Source organism: Podarcis gaigeae (genome assembly GCF_964106915.1).
Source record: "Podarcis gaigeae genome assembly, chromosome: 1".
Lineage (NCBI taxonomy): Eukaryota > Metazoa > Chordata > Lepidosauria > Squamata > Lacertidae > Podarcis > Podarcis gaigeae.
Genome location: NC_139678.1, coordinates 133,014,143 through 133,037,646, shown reverse-complemented (window position 1 = coordinate 133,037,646; position 23,504 = coordinate 133,014,143). Strand labels below are relative to the sequence as shown.

The 23,504-nt window shown below is 42.6% G+C and overlaps 1 protein-coding gene and 1 long non-coding RNA gene across 33 annotated transcripts in view; one reads left to right on the top strand and one right to left on the bottom strand.

The window, feature by feature from the left end:
* Positions 1-23,504, bottom strand: part of PCBP3 (poly(rC) binding protein 3) — a gene marked incomplete at both ends in the record, with an annotated part of 76,850 nt that overhangs the window by 42,413 nt on the left and 10,933 nt on the right. For 24 of the 32 annotated variants that reach the window (XM_083713014.1, XM_083713009.1, XM_083712990.1 and 21 more), the window contains one exon: positions 1,338-1,480. In XM_083713014.1, the coding sequence (XP_083569140.1) occupies positions 1,338-1,406 (69 nt within the window). The other 8 variants (XM_083713017.1, XM_083713019.1, XM_083713016.1 and 5 more) reach the window with 8 other exon arrangements.
* On the top strand, positions 6,092-22,066 carry LOC310833893. The gene is made up of 3 exons (XR_014558992.1): positions 6,092-6,250; positions 18,245-18,400; positions 21,765-22,066. It is a non-coding gene; the product is annotated as an uncharacterized lncRNA (long non-coding RNA).

Sequence of the window (23,504 nt, the reverse complement as noted above, 5' to 3'; positions counted from 1 at the left end):
CACTGGTATATTCAGCCTCTGGTAAAATTGCCAATATGCTTTCTTTTGTAAATAATAAGTACATTGCTAGACTAGAGTACCAGCTAAATAAACCTTTATTTGGAATTTATAAAAATTATAGTAACTGGATAACTGAAACTCAAGAAATAGACAAGACAACATGGAATGAGTGCTCCCAGAAGCTCGGTGGATAAAACAGAAACATGATTGATTTCCCCCAAAAGCTTTTTAAAAATCATTTTTGGGTCTGATCCCACTCTTTGATATTTCATTACATGTATATTTAATACCTTTAATGATGCCTTGATCACAGGTCATTATTAAATTTCATAACATTTGTACAGTGCATATTTTGTGTTCTATGCTGATATCTGAACTATATAGAAAACCCAGTTTATTTATTTATTTTAAATGATATTTATTCAAATTTTCAAAAATACAAAAGCATTTAAAAACATCAACAAAGTAGAAAAACAAAAACAAAAAAAGGGCAGAAAAAAGAGAAAAAAGTATATAAATTCAAAATTACTTCATTTCATTATCTTATGTCTTAGACCTCCTCATGCCTCCCTTTTTGTATTCCAGTATAATCATTATTTCAGCAAATTCTTCCCATATTTGTCAAAAATAATTTATCTTAACAATCTATCTCAATTTAAGAATATTATCTTTAACTTTATCTTTTACCTTCAAACCATAAACTTGCCCCCTAGAAAACCCAGTTTAAACCCCCCACACAATTGCCTCAAGGCAGGCACTTTTAAATACCGTTCTCCCTACATATCTTTTTCTTTTTGGCTCTTGTTGGGGAAATGCTGCTACTGAAAGAAAACAAACTGAAAGGGAATCAGTAAGTAAAGCCTCACCATCACGACCTGAGCAGAGAAAGTGGCTTTGGCACCCTTCAGTGAGGATATTGAAGGACAAAATCAGAGACTTTTCATCACTAATCCCCTGAAGCTTTCAATTAGCGTTAGAAAGAAACTTTGCTTGCAAGTAGGTGTTACGGAAGGACCTTGGCGATGGGGAAATGGATGATATAGAACGGTTGGGGCACTATTTCAAGAACTCTATAAAGTCTGAACTCTGGGAGACTTTGGTTGGGAGCCTCTATCTCAAAAGAAGCCAGCTATCAATAGTGGTGGACAACAATAACTTCCCCAATTAAACAGTTTTCCAGGTTTGTTGTGTTATGAATCGCATATTTGTCAGAGAACTAAACTAATATATGTGACATGGACACACAATCTTAGCATTTGCATCTAGACAAGTAAATCATCACTGGCTGCTGGGCCTGAATCAGACGTTGTTTTAAGGAAGCACATGTCCCCGCTCACCTTCCCGTGCATCAGCAGTCGGATGGTGAGCGTCACATTCAGGCCACCTTCAGAAACTTTTGATTCCATCTTCTATGGTGGTATGGTAAACAGTCTGATATTCGGAGACCCAAGGAAAAAGTGACTCCACAGGAGAAAACTACCTGAAAAGAGAACAAGAAAGTGTTACTTTTGTTTGTTGCTGTGTAAGATTTAAAATGTTTTCAGTCTTGGACACTTAACAGCATTTGACAACCTGGAAAACTGATAGTGATCTATGGGAAGAGCTTTCTCTGAATGTCCCAGGCCTAGTCGGTGGCATAGCATCCGTTACCAGTGCCCAGGGCTGGTGGGTGGGCACAAAGCCCTGCCCTTGCTGCCGCCGCTGGAGTAACCCCACTCCCGCCAGAACAAAGCAGGGCCTCGCTGAGCCACCTGCCCGCCTGCGCGCGCGGGGGGGGGGGGGGGGTTGGCTGGTCGACCCAGCCCTTGATGGCCATAGAGGAGCATCAGGCTGTGCCATGCTGGGGGTGTCTGCATGGAGGCGCCTGGGTCGTACCCCCTCAAAAATTGTGCACCTGGGTCCATGGCCCCCTGCCCCCCCCACTCTATGCCCCTGCTGTTAGTTATTCTGAAAAACAAATTTTCCTTTGATGTGTCTCTATATTTTGTATCTTCCATTTGCCTCCTTCTTCTCTCTCAAGTTGTGAATAATTTGGGATACGTATGATTTTACTAAGATGGGTATCCTGGAGAATTCTGCTTTAACATAGCATAAAGAAACAATAGCACTTAAATAACCACAATACATCTTGTTCCCTTTAAGATCTCACAGATTGTAAATTTATATTACAGTGATTCCAATTTCCTTTGACTAGTCTTTTACCAAAATGCAAAACTATTTCCCCATATTCCCATCAAAACTAGATGCCATGAAGTTTCCCATCTAGGTGTTGGTCTTACTTATCTTCTGCAAGCCATTCAATAATGACAAGTTTTTATGCTTTTTTAAAAAAAAATAAATAAATTATATACAGTACTGCTTGCTTGTGTGACAATCTCTTTTTTAATTTTTTAAAAATTGATTTTAACATATAAATTATAAAATGTACCACAAAACCTATCACTTATACAATCTTTTTAGACTTCCATCAGCACCTCTGATGATCCACTGTTTTAACCACTTATGCATTTCTTAACTTTATATTGCCTTTACATCTCTTAACAAATCATCCTTCCCCTTCTCCAATTTTGCAATACTTCCAATAATACTCCTCACAAAACATCTTGCAAATCTACAAACGTCGTCTGATCTTCTGTGTGACAATCTCTAAGTAGTTTACCCAATTGTATGATTCTGAGGATTGTTCAAGTGGAACTTTATTTCCCCTCTCACATCAAGTGGAACCATGTTAAATAACCCAAGTGCTGTCTCCAGGATTTTGGAGAGCCCTTCAGCAACATGGCATCCTCCGTGGTGCCCCTTCTCCTTGCCACGGCCACCATGCCCCTCCCCCAGTCTCCATCACTGCCTAAGAGAGATCCAAGCGAGTGAAGACTGAAGCCCCCTTGCCCTCATCACTGCCCACAGGCTATAGAGGGCAGCAGAACAGATGGAAACATCAAGGAGGAAAAGGAAAAGCACCACTGGGGGAGGGGAGTGCCTCCCCAGTTTGAGTACTGGCCTCAGCAGGTGCTTAATAATACCAACACTAGACATTGGATCTGACCTTCATGCTTGTTTGAAATTTCAACATTTGTGATGGTGGTACATGTGTTGCCCACAGCAGTAAAAATTCAGTGTGCAATGCTATCACTAGGCACTATATGTAAATGCACAGCCTCAAGCACATACCCTATAAGCCCATCACAGCTCAGTGCTAGAGCATGTGCTTTGCATCTAAGTCCCAGATTCAATAGCTTGCATCACCAGTTAAAAGGACTATACAGCAGGACTAGGGTTTTTTAGCTGGTGCTGCAAAAAGATCAAACCTATCCATTCTTAAGGAAATCAGCCCTGAGTGCTCACTGGAAGGACAGATCGTGAAGCTGAGGCTCCAATACTTTGGTCACCTCATAAGAAGAGAAGACTCCCTGGAAAAGACCCTGATGTTGGGAAAGATGGAGGGCACAAGGAGAAGGGGACGACAGAGGACGAGATGGTTGGACAGTGTTCTCGAAGCTACAAACATGAGTCTGACCAAACTGTGGGAGGTAGTGGAAGACAGAAGTGCCTGGCGTGCTCTGGTCCATGGGGTCACGAAGAGTCGGACACGACTAAACGACTAAACAACAACAGAGTTTTTTCCCCTTTCCCAACCCTTGGAGAACAGCTGCAGCTAGATGGACTCTGCTGTTAGACACCTCCTTATGAACTGCAAAAGGGGAGGTGAATCTAAGCATGGTCTGGTAACATCAGCATCAAGACCCCTTGTAGGTGGACATAACAGCAACACTGGAGATTAGAGGCCTGCGCTGTTTGGAAGCCACAAGCATTTTAATATAGTATGATGATGGTCAAATTGCAAAGTTACTCAAGTCAGAACAACTGTGTCACTCTAATCCCCAAAGGAACTGTAATGAGGACAGGGGACAAGTGCTGTCTATTATTTGCAAACCATTTTGTTTCTCCATGTGTGGTATATGCTGTACTGATTCTTCATACAGCGACTGGGCAAGATGTCTACCAGTAGTTATTCCTGTTTTTCAGTGGGTCCATTTTGCCCCCAGTGAGTGATCCTGGTGCATGGAGAAAGAGCAAAGGCTTGCCAGAATGCTCTATTAAGTCTTTAATGGCAGAATTTATCTGAGGCATGTCGAGTTTAAGGTGTTCAAATGTGCTTCTGTCTCTTCTTCCTCTATCTAGAAAACGAAAAGCCTGAGAATCAGGCTGTTATGTAAATGTTTCCAATAGATTGAAAAAGTGGGTCATGTGTTCGCCAAATGCTCCTGGCTTTAAGATTTATCAGCGTTATTAAATTATACATGCTTCATGCTTCAGTGTGTAGGAAAGCTCCATTAGCCTTTTCTTAATCATACTGGTGAAAGGTATGCATTTTGTGTCTGAATTCAGGAGCTGAATGAAAACATGGGTCACAATATAGAAAAGGCTTTTTTTTACTTTGAATTCATGTGCTCGTCAACATATTGACAATTCCCTGCAGACACAGATGTAGACAAAAGCCAAAAAACATGTTTTACAAACATGCTGTTCAAAAGCGTCACAATAATAGCTTTTATTTTCTGCTCTAAGCCAGCTTTCTAAAGCTCTTCTTCTTCATTGATCCTTTTGTCTTCTGCTTATTTTAAAAGAAGTCATGACATAGCTTTCTATGATTCCATTTAGGGACTTTGAAAGTTCTGTTATGTGCAAGCCAGTAAATGCACCACGTAGGGGAAGACCATATGCAGTTTGCTCACCTGTGTTTGCCTCTTACATACAGATAAATATTTTAGAATCTGGCTGTAGGCCCCATTCACTCCAATGGGAAATACCTGCCTACTTAGGATCCGGTTCAGCAACCAAATCTCATTGCTCTAAAGTGGTAGCACTACACTGACACATACATCCCCTTTTGGAAGAATTCTGTCTTGCTATCCCATTTCCCCATCTTAAGTAGGTGATTTCAGTGGAAAACTCATATGCCAATTCAAAATTCAATGGGTTCTTTAGGTCACATTATTCTGCCACTGACAGCCATCCACCTACATGGTAGTGGAGAAGCACGAGCTAATCTCAACATAGGGTATCAGACCATATCCATATTGCCCAAATAGTATGATTTAACAGATGCAGTTTCCCAGCATCCTGTAGCTTGAATAGACATTAATGCAATGACTTATTGGCTAATTGAATTTGATTTCATTTTGAGAAGGCAATGCCTACAATTATCTGATCAGGTAAAAATTAAATTTAAAATAAGAAACTAAATGGAGAAAAAAGAAATAGTAATGATTAATAATAAATCACACACCATCTAGAAGGTGAAAGTCATAGATAATTTATCTTATGCCTACCAAGTGGGTAATTGGTTAAGTGAAAAATAAAGAGTAAAAAAAAAAAAATAATCGGATACAGATGCCAAAAAGGAGTTCACTTTTTCCATGAATAAGCCCCAGATGTCTTCTGCTGCTTTTGAATTCTCCCTTCCAATGCTGCCACCATTAAAAAAGTGGTAACCAGGATCTGACCTCTGTGACAAAATTATTAAGCTCTGTTTAAATTTATTTTTATGCCGCATTAGAGGTTAATGCCTCTAATGGCATTACAATATGGCTGCTCAAAACCTTCATGGTTGTTCCCTATAGCAAGAAACTTTATGGCACTGTCTGGAATAAGGTCATGGACACAAACTTCGAAATATCAAAATACTGGACTGTATTTCAATTTGGCTGGAGGCCTTGAGCCTCCTGGCTTCCATGCTTCACCTGTAAAACCTTCACATTTTGGGGGCCCAGGTGAGGCCTTGTCACTTGGACGTGTCACCTCCTGAAAGGCCTGTGTGGCAACTACTTTCAGGTGCTGTTCGTGGTGTTTTCCGTGCCATTTAGTGAACTTTGTTCAACCAAACCAGTTCATTCCAAGCACTGGCCTTTACCTATTTACAATTCTTAATAAAAGGCATTTCCCAGCCAATGTTAGCTTGTGACGTTCATAGGTAAGCCCAGTGCTTTTTTTTTCTAAAAAAATGTTTAGGGGTCTTCTCATTTTGACTCAAGAAAACCACAATTTTATAGTTCAAATTGGGAAAAGTAAATACAGTAAATGAACAAAAGTACAAAGATTCACAAAATGTTTAGGGGTGTGCATAGCCCTGCGTAGCCCCAGAAGAAAGCACTGGGTAAGCTGTCACACATGCGCAGTTGGGGCCTGTGTTGCCCAGGGAGAGCTGGAGAGAGAGGAATGAATGTCATAGCTCAAGGAATTGCAGAGGGTGAGTAAAGTGGTAGAGAGGCATGGCGGAAGGGGAAATGTTAATGGTCCAGTCAGAAATTCTACGGGTATGGGTAGCTTATGGAGGCCAAGGGGCCTGTCTTATCAACGCCACTGGGGCTTTTATATGAATGGCCACTGTTAAATATATAATCACCATGGTCAGTATAGGAATGAATTTCATTTAATTTCCTTCTGGCCTCTCTGTTCACAATCCTCACCCATCTCTATATATGCCTGCAACTCAAGATAACCACATATCTGATGACATAGGTAGTAGCCTATGTCTACGAGAGCCAGAGTGGTGACTTGTAATCTGGTGAACTGGATTCGCGTCTCCGCTCCTCCACATGCAGCTGCTGGGTGACCTTGGGCCAGTCACACTTCTGTGAAGTCTCTCAGCCCCACTCACCTCACAGAGTGTTTGTTGTGGGGGAAGAAGGGAAAGGAGAATGTTAGCCGCTTTGAGACTCCTGAAGGGGAGTGAAAGGCGGGATATCAAATCCAAACTTTTCTTCTTCTAGCCTGCAAAAGCTTATGCTGTAAGAAACACAAATGATTCTCTTCAACCAGGCATTCAGATGTTTTTTTCAATACATATGCTTGGGTAGCGGTGGTGGGGAGTTATTAGTTCTTTGGATGAAGGGTGGAGGAAGAAGAATAAGAAGAGGAGGTAGAGGAGGAGGAGGAGGAGAAGGTTGCTACAAAAGTATTTGTTATTTTTACCTTGGCTGGTGGTTGGAAACCAAACCAGCTATTGTCCTCACCTTAGTAATAAAAACAAGAACCTAAGAAGAGCCTTCCTGGATGAGAGCAAAGGCCCGTCTAGTTCTCCAGCACCTTGTTCTCACAGTGGCCAACAAGGTGCCTGTATGGAAGCCTACCTGCGGGACTTGAAGGCCACAGCCCCCTCTTCTTGGTCTGATCTTCTCTGAAGACCACAGACATCTAGTGGGAGCAAACAGTGGCCTGGGCGCCTGAGAGACCGTGCCACCGTCCACTTGGCCATGAACTCTTCTGACTGATTCAAATCCTCCTTGGGCTTTTATTGGCCAGAATAAGACAAGCCTTGTAGTCTCTTGAGAAACATCATTTCCCCAGCTTCCAACTCAATTCAGAAATGTCACTGAAAATAATAAAAAAAAGACCACTGACCTCTGCTAAGGGAAAAGAAGAAGAAGACACACAGCTTCTCCAACTGACCACAGGGCAGAAATTTACCCCACTGAATGCACTTTTGAAAATCCACTACATTTGGTAGCAAAACCAACAAGTCAGCAACACTGCAAAGGCCAGAATTGCTGAAGGCAAGCAACAGAAACCCACTCATCTGTCTTCAATGAGCCTGGAAATGGGTCACAAAAAAGCTGTCAGTAACTGAGAAGGGAACTGGGACATCCTTACCTGCCTGAGTAGGCCTGACAGTATGCCAGTTATTTCTGCATTTAACTGCCTATTTTGTGGATGCCCTTGACTCGTCAGGAGTTGTTGTTTGGAGAGACAATAGAAAGAGACCAAATCCCTTCTGCCAAACCCTTCTTTTCCCATGATGGTTTGCCACACGTCCCATGCCATTAACGCCCTAATCAGAATCACCACTCCTGGTACCCATTTTACCATCAATGTCCACAGATCCAGGGGGAACACTTGCCTGCACACATGAAGATTAAAAGTATGCGGCCTTAGCAGTTCTTGCTGATGCCTTTAAGTGTTCTACAACATAGTAATCCAAGAATCAAGTGATTGTTTGTCAGATACCTCAGCTATGGTTTACTAACATTAACCATAGTTTAGCGTTAAGTCTAAACAAGGCCAGAGTAGCTTTCAGAAGCTTTGTAAGACCTTTCTAATTAGAGTCTGTACCTTTGTTATAGTTCTTGAAGAACCAGCAAGGGTTTGATTCATATGCAGGGAGTGCTGCCTCACGGTGTGATTCTACACCGCAGGGCTATGCACACAACGGATGTGACTTTGTGGGCAGGGCTCTCAGAATTTATCAATGAGAAAGACATACATGATCAGTGCTGGTCCCCTGGTTCCATATGCTGAAGCAGCTCCAACACGGCTGGAAATGCATGAGCCCCTCCTTCCCAGCCTTCACCCCCAGCAGCAGTCATGGGACCCTCTGTGATTATTGTCCAATTAGAAACTCCCATAGCTGGCACCATGCTGTGCTCACAAGAGAAGATGCTCAGCATGCTCCATGGCCAATAGCAGGTTCCCCCTTCCAAAAGGAAGAAGCGCGTGGCCTGTCACTGGAAGAGTTGTTTATTTGGTTAAAGAAATTTACTAGTTGCTTCTCAGCTGAATAAAATCTCAGTGTTACATTAAAAACCCATTCAAAATGCACAAACTGTCCTTATGTCATTGAAGATGTAGTAGCATTAATACCATTCATTAGCCTCAGGTGTAGCAGCTGGCCATGAAACTCCCAGTAAGGACATACCTTTCCTGTTCTTCTGGAAGATGGTAGTCTGCCCAATTGCTATTGCATGGGGAATATGTGATATTTTAGTCCTGTGCTTTATATGTTTCATAAGATTTGCATTTATATTTCAGAGATAACAGTACTTCTTTCTAAGATTAAGAATAAAAACCAATGGATCAGCCATGCCAGAATACAACCACAGCACAAGGTCATCTGGGGGATAATTCTGCACACTTGAGGTTTGCTTTTGCTCATGATTCCCATGAGATATCTAACACATAATGGCCATTTGATGTAAACCCACAAATTCAGCTTAACATGGTCAGCAAACAGCAGTTCTGACCAGTTGCTAATTCAATATTAAGCTGCATTTTTGTGTCAATGTTTGCTTCAGGGAGAAAGATGAGATCTGATTTTTTTATTTATAACTATGCATGTTCCCTAAACCATTAAGCTTGTGGCGTTACCCTAAAGCCTCCATCAGTTAGTGATTGCAAACTAAAATTCTGATGAGCTGAAAACATTGATTTCCATGACCTTTCTCAGCCATCTCTTGATTGGAGAACATTTTAAAAGTACCCTCTTGCATGCTCTCTGCGGCACTGCCTGTCGCCCGATCCTCCTATTAGGTCCTAATCCTGTGATTATAAGCATTATATTTTAGCAGCTAAGATGGTATATGCAGCAAACAACTCAGGATTATCATTTAATGTTGCATATCATGGTCAAGTCAGAGATGGCAATGGGGAAGAAGGAGATTTTTATGGTTCAGTAATCTCTGAAAATACATTTTCAGACACATGTGGATTACTATATTTAACTAAATTATGCTGCCGAAATATGTGATAATGTATGTAGAACAGTGGAGAGATCCATCAAATCTCCTTCACTATTCCTTAACATGCAATGTGGTTGTTGAGAAGAAGAGGAAGAGGAAGAGGAAGAGGAAGGGGAAGGGGAAGGAGAAGGAGAAGGAGAAGGAGAAGGAGAAGGAGAAGAAGAAGGAGAAGGAGAAGAAGAAGAAGAAGAAGAAGAAGAAGAAGAAGAAGAAGAAGAAGAAAAAGAAGAAGAAGACTGACTTCACATGTTTGCATTAAGGTTCATCCAGACCTTAATATCTTTGGAGGCCCTTTTTCAGGTGCCTCCAGGTGTGGGAGGGGGCAACGGATGAAAATAACTTCGTCGTGGTTGCACTCCTCCTCTGAGATGGTCACCTGGTACCTACCTTCATGTCTTCAATGCCGGGTGAAGACTTCCATTTTTTTATTTTTCCACACCTTTCAGTCTGCTCCTGCCTAATTAGTGTTATTTCTTTTGTGCTGTTTTTGTTTTATTGACCTGTTTTACTCCATTATTTTCAATTTGTTTTTTATTATTGTTGTAAGCTATCCTGAGAGGGCAGCATATAAATTCCTAAGATGTCTTCTTAGTATGATACATTATCCTAGCAAGAGCTAAAACACAAAAGGGGTTGCTTCCACACCAGCAATTTAGTCTGGAATTGCCACTCTAGGTTGAAAAGTGCTTCATTTTGAAGTGGGTGCTAAATTGATAGCATTCCTAATGGGGGCAATAAACTGATGTTGTGACTGGTGGGTCCCTCAGTGCTGATCAAGATGTCCAGTTCTGTTCTGACAGTTATAAACATTCATCTTTTTCAACATCTGAAGATCTAAATGAGTTATAAAAATGAACCCAACAGTGTTTTGTGCTATAATAGATAATAGCCCTTGTTGTGAATAGTTAAGTGTGACTAGTTTCACTGGAATGTCAAAGGTCAAAGAAACATAAATGGTGAACGACCACACGGTGAGGTACATTCAATTTATGACCATGGCTCCTGACCTAGAGAAGATCCTTGTCTTTTTTGGGACATGGATTTTACTGTCTGCATGGTGCAATTGTGGATCCTGATGCTTTCTCAATAAGATGTGTTCCAGTTACTGTACTGTACTGGCAAATGGATTTGGCTGAAGCCTCAGCTGCCCCATTGAATATGCCCATCAAAGGAAGAGTTTGGGAACAGAGAATACGGATTTGATTTATTGCATTTAACAGTTCAGTACCCGCATCATCCAGTGTGTGGCCCAGACTAGCAGAAACTGACAGAGCTTATTAGGACTTTGCAATCCTGCAGGAAGACTTCACAATAATTTTTTGCCTCGAGGGGAGTGGAAGGTAGAGAAAATCTACAGTAGGAACTTGGAACAGGCCATATTTTGATGCATGTAGCACAAACACTCTCTATATTCAGGTTTAGTCACCCAAACGATGTAGCACAAATTTAAAAGGCATCTATCTTGGAAAACTGTGGAGGTAATGCTCATATTTAATCTCCAGACGAGAGGCTGTGGAAAACACTTTTATGTTATGGAGCCATAATTTATGTGAGCTTCTCACCAAGGACACCCTGGTCGCATTAGCCCTCTTCCGGAGTTCAGTCTTGCAAGGGACAAAGTCATAGCGGGTGAGGCAAGAACATGCGCTTCATTGCCTCCCTATGTTTCTGAATGTACTGGCCTTCCCTACTCCTGCCCAGGCTTTGTGTATAGAATGGAGGCAGCTTGTAAGTCCGTTTGCCCAGATGTGCCTGGCAACCTGACACACCCCTATTCTCCGACACATTTTTGCTGTTATGTGTCCAGGCTGAATGCCTAGAGAGAACCATCAAGAGCTTTCTTCATAGCAGCCTCCACTAGGATTGCAGAGTGCAAGGGCCATTGATTCCACGTCTTTCTCTCAGCTGTTGCAGTCACCATGTGGGGTCACTGGCCAGAAGAAGTATGTCAGGGTTTCCCACATCAGGACTGCAACGTGTGAATTAGCCTTGAATGGTTTGTTCAAATGTCCTGTTTAAAATTCATACCATTCTCCAGGAACATATTCTACGTGGTCACTTCTCTTCACCCTGATTTACGCTTGCACTCACTTAGGCCCTATCTGTTTACAAACTGGGGTTAATGATAATCCCTTGCTGGGAGTCAGTAGAATATAGTGGCCCAAGACACTACCATGGGTTCAACATTGAGGACTGAGGTAATGAGACAATTGCTGCTGGAAATGTTTCCCCTCAGTACCTGATACAAAGAGAAGCAACTGGAAGTGAGTGCCAGAAAAACAGGGCTGAAACAGAAAATGTCACATGGTCAGGTTTCTGTAGCCTGGATGGGGAACCTAATTTATCCAACAGAGCAGTATTGGAAAACGCAACATTTCAGGAAAGGGGCATTTTCATACGCGGATCCACTTCTGCCTGGGGCTTTTAAAGAGGCAGTGTAGGACCACGGAAGGAGCTACATGCAGAGTTAACAGCTAGCTTAGAGAATGCATAAGCTAAAGCTATAGTAAATACCCCTCAACTGCCCCAATTAAATTGGGACATCTCGTTTTGGGGGGCCATGCTCTAACATGAGATTGTGGCCCTGAAAGATGTGTGTTCCAGTTTCCTTCTGGGACATGTTGGAGAGTGTGAGCTAAGCACTGGGTCAAATGGGTCCCCCAGCTGGCTCCTCCCTACCCTCCATGGTAAATAGGTCCCTGAACAGTTACTAAGTGGGTTGCGGTTGTTGTTGTCACCACAGTTTTAATTTTACAGCCTTCTTCATTCCAGCAAGTCTTCAGGCCCATAACCATGAAAGGAGGAACAGCAGGAAAGTCATATGGGTGGTTGCCTAGTAACTGACCAAAATGTCTCCCACTACTTCCTGGTTCTCAGAAGAAATAACGAGGTAAGGATAGATGAATACTTGCCACTTTTTTCCATGATGGCAAAGAACCATTAATGAGCATCCTTTGGGTTTGTTCAGTCAACCAACTACAAATCCACCTAACAGTTGCCCATTCAACCAACATTTTACCAGCTTCCTTGTAAGAATATAATGGGGGACTTTGTAAAAAAAAACCTTACTGAAATCAAGATACACTATGTCCACAGCATTCCCCTGATCCACCAAGCTTGTAACTCCATCCGAGAGAGAGAGAGAGAGAGAGAGAGAGAAAGAGAGAAAGAGAAAGGAGAGAGTGAGAAAGGAGAGAGAGAGAGAGAGAGAGAGAGAGAGAGAGAGAGAGAGAGATGGATGGATATCTGGCATGACTTGTTTGTTTGTTTGATTGACTTCTTTTTGAGAAACCCATGCTAGCTCTTAGTAATCACAGCAACCTTTTCTAAATGCTCACAGACCGACCGTTGAGTTATCTGTTCTAGTATGTTCCCTAGTATCAATGTCAAGCTCACCGGTCAGTAAGTTACCTAGGTCTCCCCCCCCCCTTTGAAGATGGGGGCAACATTTGCTCGCCTCCAGTCTGCAGTGACCTCACTTGTTCTCCAAGAATTCTCAAAGATCATGAGCAATGGTTCTGAGATTACATCCGCAAGCTTCTTTTGTACCCTTGGATGCGGCTCACCAGCCCCTGGAGATTTGAATTTATTTAAAGTAGCCAGGTGTTGCTGTACTACTTTTTACCTATCTTGGGTTGCAGAGTTTAAGCTGTGTTTGTATATTTGTAAATAAACTGAAATACGACAGATGCCATAAGCCTTCTGTGAGCTCCTTCCAAAGGAAGCTAAACCTGACAAATTGCTGCCCCCCTGCAATAACAATATGCATACAGGAATAACTCTTAGGATAGCTTCAGCACTGCAATTTGGAATAACTTGTGGTGCTGACCTTTAAAGCCCTAAACGGCCTCGGTCCAGTATACCTGAAGGAGCGTCTCCACCCCCATCATTCTGCCCGGACGCTGAGGTCCAGCGCCGAGGGCCTTCTAGTGGTTCCCTCACTGCGAGAAGCAAAGCTACAGGGAACCAGGCAGAGGGCCTTCTCGGTAGTGGCGCCCGCCCTGTGGAATGCCCTTCCAGCAGATGTCAAAGTGATAAACAACTACCTGACATTCAGAAGACATCTGAAGGCAGCCCTGTTCAGGGAAGTTTTTAACGTGTGTTATTTTACTGTATTTTTGGTTTCTATGGAAGCCGCCCAGAGTGGCTGGGGAGGCCCAGCCAGATGGGCGGGGTATAAATAATAAATAATAATAATAATAATAATAATAATAATAATTATTATTATTATTATTATTATTATTATTATTATTATTATTATTATTATTTAGTAAGCTTATTTAGTGGAATTTCAAGCCTGCATGGCTCCCTCTCAGCAATATAGTTCAACCTGCTGGTAGGAGAAGCATTAATGGCAAGCGCTTCTTCAGCCTGAGCTTTAAAATCTCCATTAAAAGCTACTTTATGTATAGCCGAGGGCAGTTTTTCCCATTACTGAGCTCTTTCCATGCTTTTGGTGAAGTTGAACCTTCAGATTCTCTTTCAAAGACAATAAAATATCAAACCTGAGATTTTTAGTGCTACATTTCCTTGATAACAATTTTGAAAGGAGCAGCTGCATTAGTCTCTTGCAGAAAAAACAAGAGAGTATTGTGCAACTTAAAGACTAATCCATTTATTATGGTAGAAGCCTGCACCTAGTTCACCTTGTGGTGGCCAGTGTAGTAGACTGGTAAACTAGGATGTAAGAGACCAGTGTTCAAATCCCCGCTCAGCCATGAAACTCACTGGGTGACCTTGGGCCCGTCATAGTCCCACACAGTCAGTGTGCATTATTTTCCTTTACCATATTTTCCTTAACAGTAATGTTTTCAGGTAGCCCATAACCATCATTTTTCTGCAGCCTGCCCTATTTTAATACCAGCATAATGATTTCCAATGTCCAGGCCATCAAATTCCCTAATCCCTAGAGGGGAAATGTCAGAATTGTACATCTTCTGTGAGAGCAAGTGTGTTTCTCCATGACCTCCAATCCCACTCATGTGTCCACAGGCACACCAGATCAAAAGCATGTACAAAGTGACTTGCTATAGCCATGCTGTGCATTTCCAGCATTGCAGGGCAATGTGGCTCCCAGGGAGAGAACAAAGATTGTCTGCAGTAACAGCACTGTGTTTGCCATCCATACTTCTTAACCCCTTCGCTCCCCCACAAACCGTACCAGGCTCAGAAAAATCCTCTCGGTTCCCACAGCTGCAGGTTTAAAGTTGCCTTCCTTTCTCTTTGGATGAGTCCAATCACATGCATGACACGAGCCAATTCCTGCGGCTGATTTGGCAGAAGAGCCATGCTCAGGGCACTGACTACAAAGGGAGAGGGAAAGCACACTCTTTTCTAGCCAGGTTTCTAAGCATTCTGCACCACTGCGGATTTGCCTTAATAAACACAACCTTTGCCTTTCCTTCTTTGTATTTCAGGCTTACATAGGTACTAAATGATCTGATCCTCAGATTTACAGAATTTTGATTTATCTTGCCTACTTTTTGAATAGAAATTGGATAGGGAATATGGCCAAAAAACAAACCCAGCCTTCATTTTGTTGTACTGCACATGCTCATGAGCAAATTCTGATGGAAGAAGGGGGATAGGGCGTCAAACAAGCCCACCCCATCTCCCCATTAATCCTTCCAACAGATCCCCCTGCAATAGCTTTTTCTCACTAACCCAGGCAAGGTTGTAGATCTAAAAGAAGAGAAGGGGTGGAAAATACAAGGGGTGGGGTGCTTACTACAGGTCTTTTGAGATGGCTATTTCATTGCAAGTAATTATGAAGGAAGCAAATATTTTTCATTAAGTGCAGGGTTTCCTTTGTGGCACTGAGGAAATATGGTTTCCTAAAACTTATGGGTCATCTCTTGCAGTATGCAGAGCTGGGGAGAAAGTGGGTGTACAAGAATATAAAAAAAATCTAAATTCTTCTATTTACATCATTCATGAAAGGTAGCACCACAAAAACTAGACTGGGACTACCCTGGATTGCTTTTTTCTTCCTTTTGTAATCACGGTGATATTTTATGAAAGTGTCTTTTTAATTAAAGAAAATATTTACACAAATCTATCATTCTTGAGAAAGGTTAGCATGAATATGTATTTGACTTTGGGCATGCAAAAAAATGTTTTCCAGCACTGTTAGACAGGTGCCTCTCATTTTGCTTTGACTTTGGACCATGCCTCTTTTTGCATACCTTAAAGAGCAACTCTTTACCACGTGTTGCTGTTACAGATGCCACCAACTGTGTTCACAAACCCCACGCTCACCAGCCAGCAACATTTTGCATTATAACATTTTGCATTATTCTATTCAATATTTTGTGTCAAGTGTTCTATATAGTGTTTTTATGCATAGAGATGATTTGCAACATTAAGTTTTAAAGTTTATACTAATTTTAAGCAGCCTAATTTAGAGAGAGAATGGTAGTGCTTAATGTTGAATATGTTAGAGTTTTGCTACAGCTCTTTCACCATTTTTGTAACTGTCTTAGTGTCTAGAATGTCATAAAGGCAGGCTATACTTTATACAGTGGTACCTCGGGTTAAGTACTTAATTCGTTCCGGAGGTCCGTACTTAACCTGAAACTGTTCTTAACCTGAAGCACCACTTTAGCTAATGGGGCCTCCTGCTGCCGCCGCACCGCCAGAGCACGATTTCTGTTCTTATCCTGAAGCAAAGTTCTTAATCTGAAGCACTATTTCTGGGTTAGCGGAGTCTGTAACCTGAAGCGTATGTAACCCGAGGTACCACAGTACTTTATATTTACTTTATACGTAACCAAACAACCCCATGTGCCGTGGCTGCAGCTTTCCTACCAGAAAACTCTCCCACCACAGCCTCTGCCTGTTTAGTGCTTTTGCTCTTTCTCACTGAAGCTAAAATCCCAGCCTTTTAATCTGACCAATTATTGTCAGGTCCAGTGGAAAAGGAAACCTCCATTGAACTGTGTCTGCCAGTGGCATAGCGTGGGGGGTGTAGGGGGGGGCCAGCCGCACCGGGCGCAACATTTGGGGGGCGCGCGCTCGCACTCGCAGCTCTCTGCCCCTACCTGGCTCACTCACTCTCTCTCACTGCAGTGCTGGCTGTGCGAATCCGATCCGAGCTGCCACTGTGGAGGGGGAGGGTGCCAGGCGTGCGTTGCGTTGCGGAGCGGAGAGAGAGCGAGGGAGGGACTATCTGGGGGAGGGACAGTGCAGCGGCTGCCCAGCGCAGCGCTCAGCGCGGGAGAGAACCACACCCGACAAGCCCAGGCAGCAGCAAGAAGAAGCTGGCAGCGGCGGCAGGTTAGGGGTTAGGGGCGCAAATTACTTGCCTTGCCCCGGGTTAGGGGACGCAAATTACTTGCCTTGCCCCGGGTGCTGACAACCCACGCTACGCCGCTGGTGTCTGCTCACCGTCCATGCACTAGGAAGCTAAATTAACTCTATGCAATTCAAGCATAAATTTGCATTTTTACTCACACAACACATTCATGTACAACAATATTTTAGCTTTGCCAACTATTGTGCTGGTGTTTTTAACAGCTTCACAGCATGGCAAGACTCTTCACAGCATGGCAAGACAAAGACACACACACACACACACACACACACACACACACACACACCAGAATGGGGTCAATATAAGGCAGGCTACATATTTCCCTCATCAATTGAAACAGTAGCAGACTGCTCCAAGCAGTCATTCAATTTGATGCTTTGTCCTGAAGTGAGATACCAAACTGCAATGTAACAAAGTTTTCTATGGCAATGTTGGTACTGTATATAAAAATGGGGAGCTCATACAAAAGAACAAAGACTTCTAAATACTTCCTAGCAGCCCTCAACTACTTGTAGGGTCCAGAGGCTAAGAAAACCACAGACCTCCTATTGTGCCAGTATAGGAAGATGACAGCAGCCAGGTCCTCTTTCAGCTGAACAAGGGAAGACAGACAACATTCACAGCTCAACAGACTTGGGGACACTTCTTGACCCCATTGTTTTCAATGGCTTTGTCTAATCTAAAATTGGCTGTGAACAGAATCTGCAGTCAAAACTATACGTTATCCTTTAAGTTTCCTGACTTAAAAATATTGGTTGGCGGATTCAGTGTGAGAGGTTGTTTAACCTTTTTCTCCACCACCTTTTGTCTCAAAATTGTCTTCAAAGAAATTTAAAGACTATCTACAGAAACAGTGTAAAATTTATGAATGCTAAAATGATGTTGGATTAAAAATAAGTGGCATTAGTGATAAAGTTAGAAAGAGTATGCAAAAATGAATTGATGGATGAAGATATTTGAGTTGTGATATGTTAAGATACAAAGTTAAAGATGATAAATTGAAAGAGGGCAAGGATTTGCTGATTTGATTATGTAAAGGGGAATACAAAGAGGGGAGGTGTGAGGAGGTCAAGGAAACAAGGTAATGAGCTTTAAAGTTAAAAAAGGAAAGGTGGATTTTTTCTTTTTTCTTTTTATTTTTTATCCACTTTTTGTTTTTTGTATCTTGTATTTTTCTGTTTTTCCCCCTTTTTTGCTGTATTTTTTATGATTTTGTAAAATCTCAATAAATATTATTATATATATAAAAAAACCCCCCCAAAATTGTCTTCAAGATACTGCTCCCAGTCCCCGCCCCCCCTGGACAGAAGACATATCTTTCTGCACAAGTAAGAAAGCAGGTGGGGGGGGGGGCTATGCTTTTGAGTTAGGGAAGAGTGATTGGACGCAGTCAGTGTCCATGTGTCCTACTTTACAGAGAATAGCTGTCCATTGAAGGCAAAGGTCTGCAAGAGACTCAGAGCACAGTTCTTTATTGGAGAGGCACCCTCCTGTCGATGCACTGCCTGGCCCTGAATCGGGTCCTGGAATCTGCCCATCTACAGAGCACATGGGCAGGCGCACAGGTCAACTGGTCAGTTGTCACAATCTTTCCCAGTAAGATGATATTCACTGCATTTCTGATCAAATTATAACAATTATATCCAGATTTATACTATACAGTGGTACCTTGGGTTACAAACACTTCAAGTTACAGACTCCACCAACCCAGAAGTAGTACCTTGGGTTAAGAACTTTGTCCCAGGATGAGAACAGAAATTGTGCTCCGGCGGCAGCGGGAGGCCCCATTAGCTAAATTGGTGCTTCAGGGTAAGAAGGGACCGGAATGAATTAAGTTTGTAACCAGAGGTACCACTGTACACATTTTAGGCAAATGCACATTTTAGGCAAATGTAAGTCTTCTTTTTTGGTGATGCATTTGTAAGTGGCTACCTTAAAGCTAGGGACGCAGGTGGCGCTGTGGGTTAAAGCCTCAGTGCCTAGGACTTGCCGATCGAAAGGTCGGCGGTTCGAATCCCTGCGGCGCGGTGCGCTCCCGCTGCTCGGTCCCAGCGCCTGCCAACCTAGCAGTTCGAAAGCACCTCCGGGTGCAAGTAGATAAATAGGGACCGCTTACCAGCGGGAAGGTAAACGGCGTTTCCGTGTGCAGCTCTGGCTCGCCAGAGCAGCGATGTCACGCTGGCCACGTGACCCGGAAGTGTCTCCGGACAGCGCTGGCCCCTGGCCTCTTGAGTGAGATGGGCGCACAACCCCAGAGTCTGTCAAGACTGGCCCGTACGGGCAGGGGTACCTTTACCTTTACCTTACCTTAAAGCTGATAGCGACAGGCTTCGAGAAAGCTAGGACTACAATTCGCCAGCGTATCTGGGACGTAGAATTACAACGCCATATGAGCGAAATGATCAAACATCCAGCAATAAGGGACCATGGGAGAGGTTTTTCTCCAGCTAATTATCTGTCAGGTCTTCAGGTACCCAAATACAGACGGTCTTTTACCCTCCCTTCTGCCTTACTTCAGGGCAGATTTGAGGGTAAACCATACACAGCACGGGTCTGCCCTTGTGGCTCGTTGGAAGTTGAAACTACTTCACATGTACTATTACGTTGTCGTCTTTATGAGGATATATGTCTGACTTTTATTACACCAGTTTTTCAAAAGTCCAGGAAAGAATTGGAACACCATAGTTTAAAACTACTGCTAGAGGACAAGAATCCCAAGACTACATTAAATGTAGCTAAATTCTGTGTGTCTGCAATCAATCGCAGGAAGCAAGTGGTATCCCATAATGACCAAACCCCTAAATGTTAATTACAGGGGGCACACTAATAATTAATTTCATTTTTTTATATTTAAATCCTTGTTATATTTATATTGTCCCTTGTATTTCTGATATTTTTTATGATCTATGATATTGTGTGTGTTGACGCTGGTCTGTGACCGTATTAATAAATTCATTCAATATGATTTAAGCTGTCTTTCCCTGCCGCTGGGTTTCTACTTTCAATCATCACCTCCATTTCTGTTTTTTAGTTTAGCTTCATTGTTCCTGCATCTCACAAGTATTGTTACTGTCCGGTTTGGCCCTCCTCCCACTGGAAACTGTGTGTGAATAATAAAATATGAATAAAGTATGCAGTAAATCATATGTTCTTTAAGTTATTGTATTTTTCTGGGTTTTTGCAACAGAAACCTTGTAAACAGAATTGTTACAACAGAAGTTTTTGCCATTACTATTCCTACCATTTCTGTCTCAGTTGAAACCATGAGCCTATTGTGCTGGGTGCCATATACAGAACCCAGATGAGGGAGCGAATAAGTAGACAGCAGAAGGCAAAAGCAATGAGCAAAAGCCAGGATATTCAATCCTAAATTTGGAACCAAAACATACCTTCCTGTCTCTGTATTGCAGACAACTTGGTGCTCTAGACTAGACTGGTGACTGGGAGCGGCCGCCGAGACCATATAACACCGGTCTTGAAAGACCTACATTGGCTCCCAGTACGTTTCCGAGCACAATTCAAAGTGTTGGTGCTGACCTTTAAAGCCCTAAACGGCCTCGGTCCAGTATATCTGAAGGAGCATCTCCTCCCCCATTGTTCTGCCCGGACACTGAGGTCCAGCTCCGAGGGCCTTCTGATGGTCCCCTCACTGCGAGAGCCCAAGTTACAGGGAACCAGGCAGAGGGCCTTCTTGGTAGTGGCCCCCGCCCTGTGGAACGCCCTCCCATCAGATGTCAAAGCAATAAACATCTACCCGACATTCAGAAGACATCTGAAGGCAGCCCTGTTCAGGGAAGTTTTTAATATGTGACATTTTAGTGTATCTTTCATCTTTGTTGGAAGCCGCCCAGTGTGGCTGGGGAAACCCATCCAGATGGGCAGGGTACAAATAATAAATTATTATTATTATTATTATTATTATTATTATTATTATTATTATTCCTGCCTGCGGTTTTCACATATTGCACCTCAGGGGATGAATGATCACAAGGAAAACCCCACCACAAGTGACGATATTCTGCAAACCCTTCCTCAACTCTAGCAGAAGAGGTGGTGCAGTACTCTTCAGTGTTACAGAGAAATTCAGCTGCTTGTAGGAAGTGTTGAACAAATAGGAAATTGTCTTTGTTTTTTATTTTACTTTTCTCAAGCAATGCAAGACACAAAACAAGCCCTCCTCTGAAAGTAAGGTTCTTTCAGAAAGTAAGGTGCATACAGAAGGGAGTTTCAGATCCAAGCCCAAACATATAACTGCATGCCTGAAAGTAGGCTAGGCCATGCTGATAGGAATGCCCAACCTAAGTCATCATTATCTGCCCAGATTTTAATGAGAATCTAAAGTTACATCTGTTTTTAGAACCATTGATGCAGACAGATATTGTTCTCTCCATGAGGCTCTCCCCACTCAATAAGAACTGCTGCACTGCTGGTCTCATAGTTGCTTAGTTTGCTAGCTGTGCTCATCCTTTATGTTCTTCCTTGAAAGAGCAGGAAGAAGGAAGGGAAGGTGTTTGAATGGGTGTAGGAAGTCACATGCAAGCTCAAGAGACTCGGGTTTCCCATGCTGTACAGTACAAGGTGTCTCCTGCGGAATTGTTAAATGTTCTGCAATTATCCATGTGCAGTGGTACCTCGGGTTACATATGCTTCAGGTTACAGACTCCGCTAACCCAGAAATATTACCTCGGGTTAAGAACTTTGCTTCAGGATGAGAACAGAAATCATGCAGTGGCAGCAGGAGGCCCCATTAGCTAAAGTGGTGCTTCAGGTTAAGAACAGTTTCAGGTTAAGAACAGACCTCCGGAATGAATTAAGCTCTTAACCCGAGGTACCACTGTATATCTTAAGACATAAGAGTTAAATATATATCATGGAACTTCTCTGCCATTTATAAGTGCTGTGTAAATAACCATTCTGCACTGCTTATCACCTCCTAGGTCTTCATCTGCTGAAACGGTACCTAAAGTCATTCTCCTTAGATGTGACACGATGCCACTGCTTTCGTATTAACAGAATAGAAGAGCCAATGACCTCCACATCTGGGATTCTCCCTCTGTTCACTCAGCCTGAATCCATTCATCGCTCTTGTTTTAATCCCACAGGCAATATCTTCCAAATAATCGGCCTTCGTTTTCAATCTCTTGATCTAGCCGTGTCCCTCAAATCCTCTCAGTCCAAGAGCAAAGCAATCTTAATGGCCCCATTTCATGCCTTGTTTGTTTTTAATCTTTTAAAAATGTACAGTATTTGAATGCAAGTTCTATGTAAATGTAATAAAGATTAGTGTGACTCTGCATTTCAGAATGCAAAGCATTTATTTATGCAAAAGGGGGTGGTGTATATACAGAATATTTCCCTCCAGTGACCTAGATATTTGTACAAAGTTAGAGTCAGCTTTCGGCATGGATAATAAAATGAATGTCTATTTATCTTTTTTATGTCAGCCGTTTAAAATATGTTTAAATTAGCAGGTCATGAAACAGGTGGAAGGGGGTGGGCATGATTTTCACAGATTCCTCTTTCCTCCTCCAGTGCCTTCCCCTCTCCCTTGGGTGCAAGCTGGATCTGAGCTCCTTCCACAAACAGAAGAATCCTTTCATCAATAGAAGGGTGTGTCTAGATCTAATGCAATCTCTGGTTACCCCTCCTCTTTTGCATATCATTTAAATGTAAATAAACCTTATCCAGTCAGAAAAGCCTTATCCTTTGGAAAGCGCTGTTGAGACTCTTAAAAGAGCTTTTTGAAGTAGTGTGACCACACTTTAGCTTTTTATTCTAATAATATAAACAGATTATTTTAGTGCTAGTAGTGGGGGAGATCATGCCTGGACATATGAAGTCAGATTATTTGTCCACATAGCCCAGTGGTGTCTAATTTGGCTGGCAGCAGCTCTCCAAAATACCCAGCACCTGCCACCTGAAATCCGTTAACTGGAGTTGGAACCTGGACTCCAGGGTCATCGATGGTGGGTGAGAAAGGCACAGTGGTAGGAACTGGATGACCCAGAATGGGAAAATAGAAGTCCAGCATCCTTGGGCTTTCCTGAGTTCTAGTCCTTTAAGAATGCTGAAACATGTCTAGGCACGAGTCTAATTTCAGCTGGTTACCTATTCCAGAGGACTGGAGCTGGAACAATAAAAACCTGGTTTCTACTACACGTTAAACACACCTCTGGGGCATGCAGTACTCTCAGCAGTGCCCTGTCTGAGGAGTATAGTTTCCAGGATAGGGATTGAAATTTGGTTGACCGGAGCAATTGATAGATGATTGGCATGGCTGACATGAGGAAGAGTCAGTCAACCCCTTTGTTTTCTGTAGAGTTGAAGGTGATAGAAGGAAGAAGGAGTGATGGCTGGAACACTGGGTGGATCCATATACAATTTGAAACAGCAGCAGATTAAATAAAAAGATTAAAAGCCAAGCAGAAAAACTCAGAAACCAAAGACAAACTGAAATACACACACACACACACACACACACACACACACACACATACTTTTAAACATCCAGAGCAAACTGCTTGGGGATGCCATCAAGAAAGGATGGGTTCAATATCATCAGTATGTAGATGGTCCACCATTCAGATTCTAGGGTTAAGCCCACCCAGAGGCATCCAGTGAGCTTCAAGACTGAATAGGGACCTGGACCTGGACCTACAATGCATTGAGGTAATGCT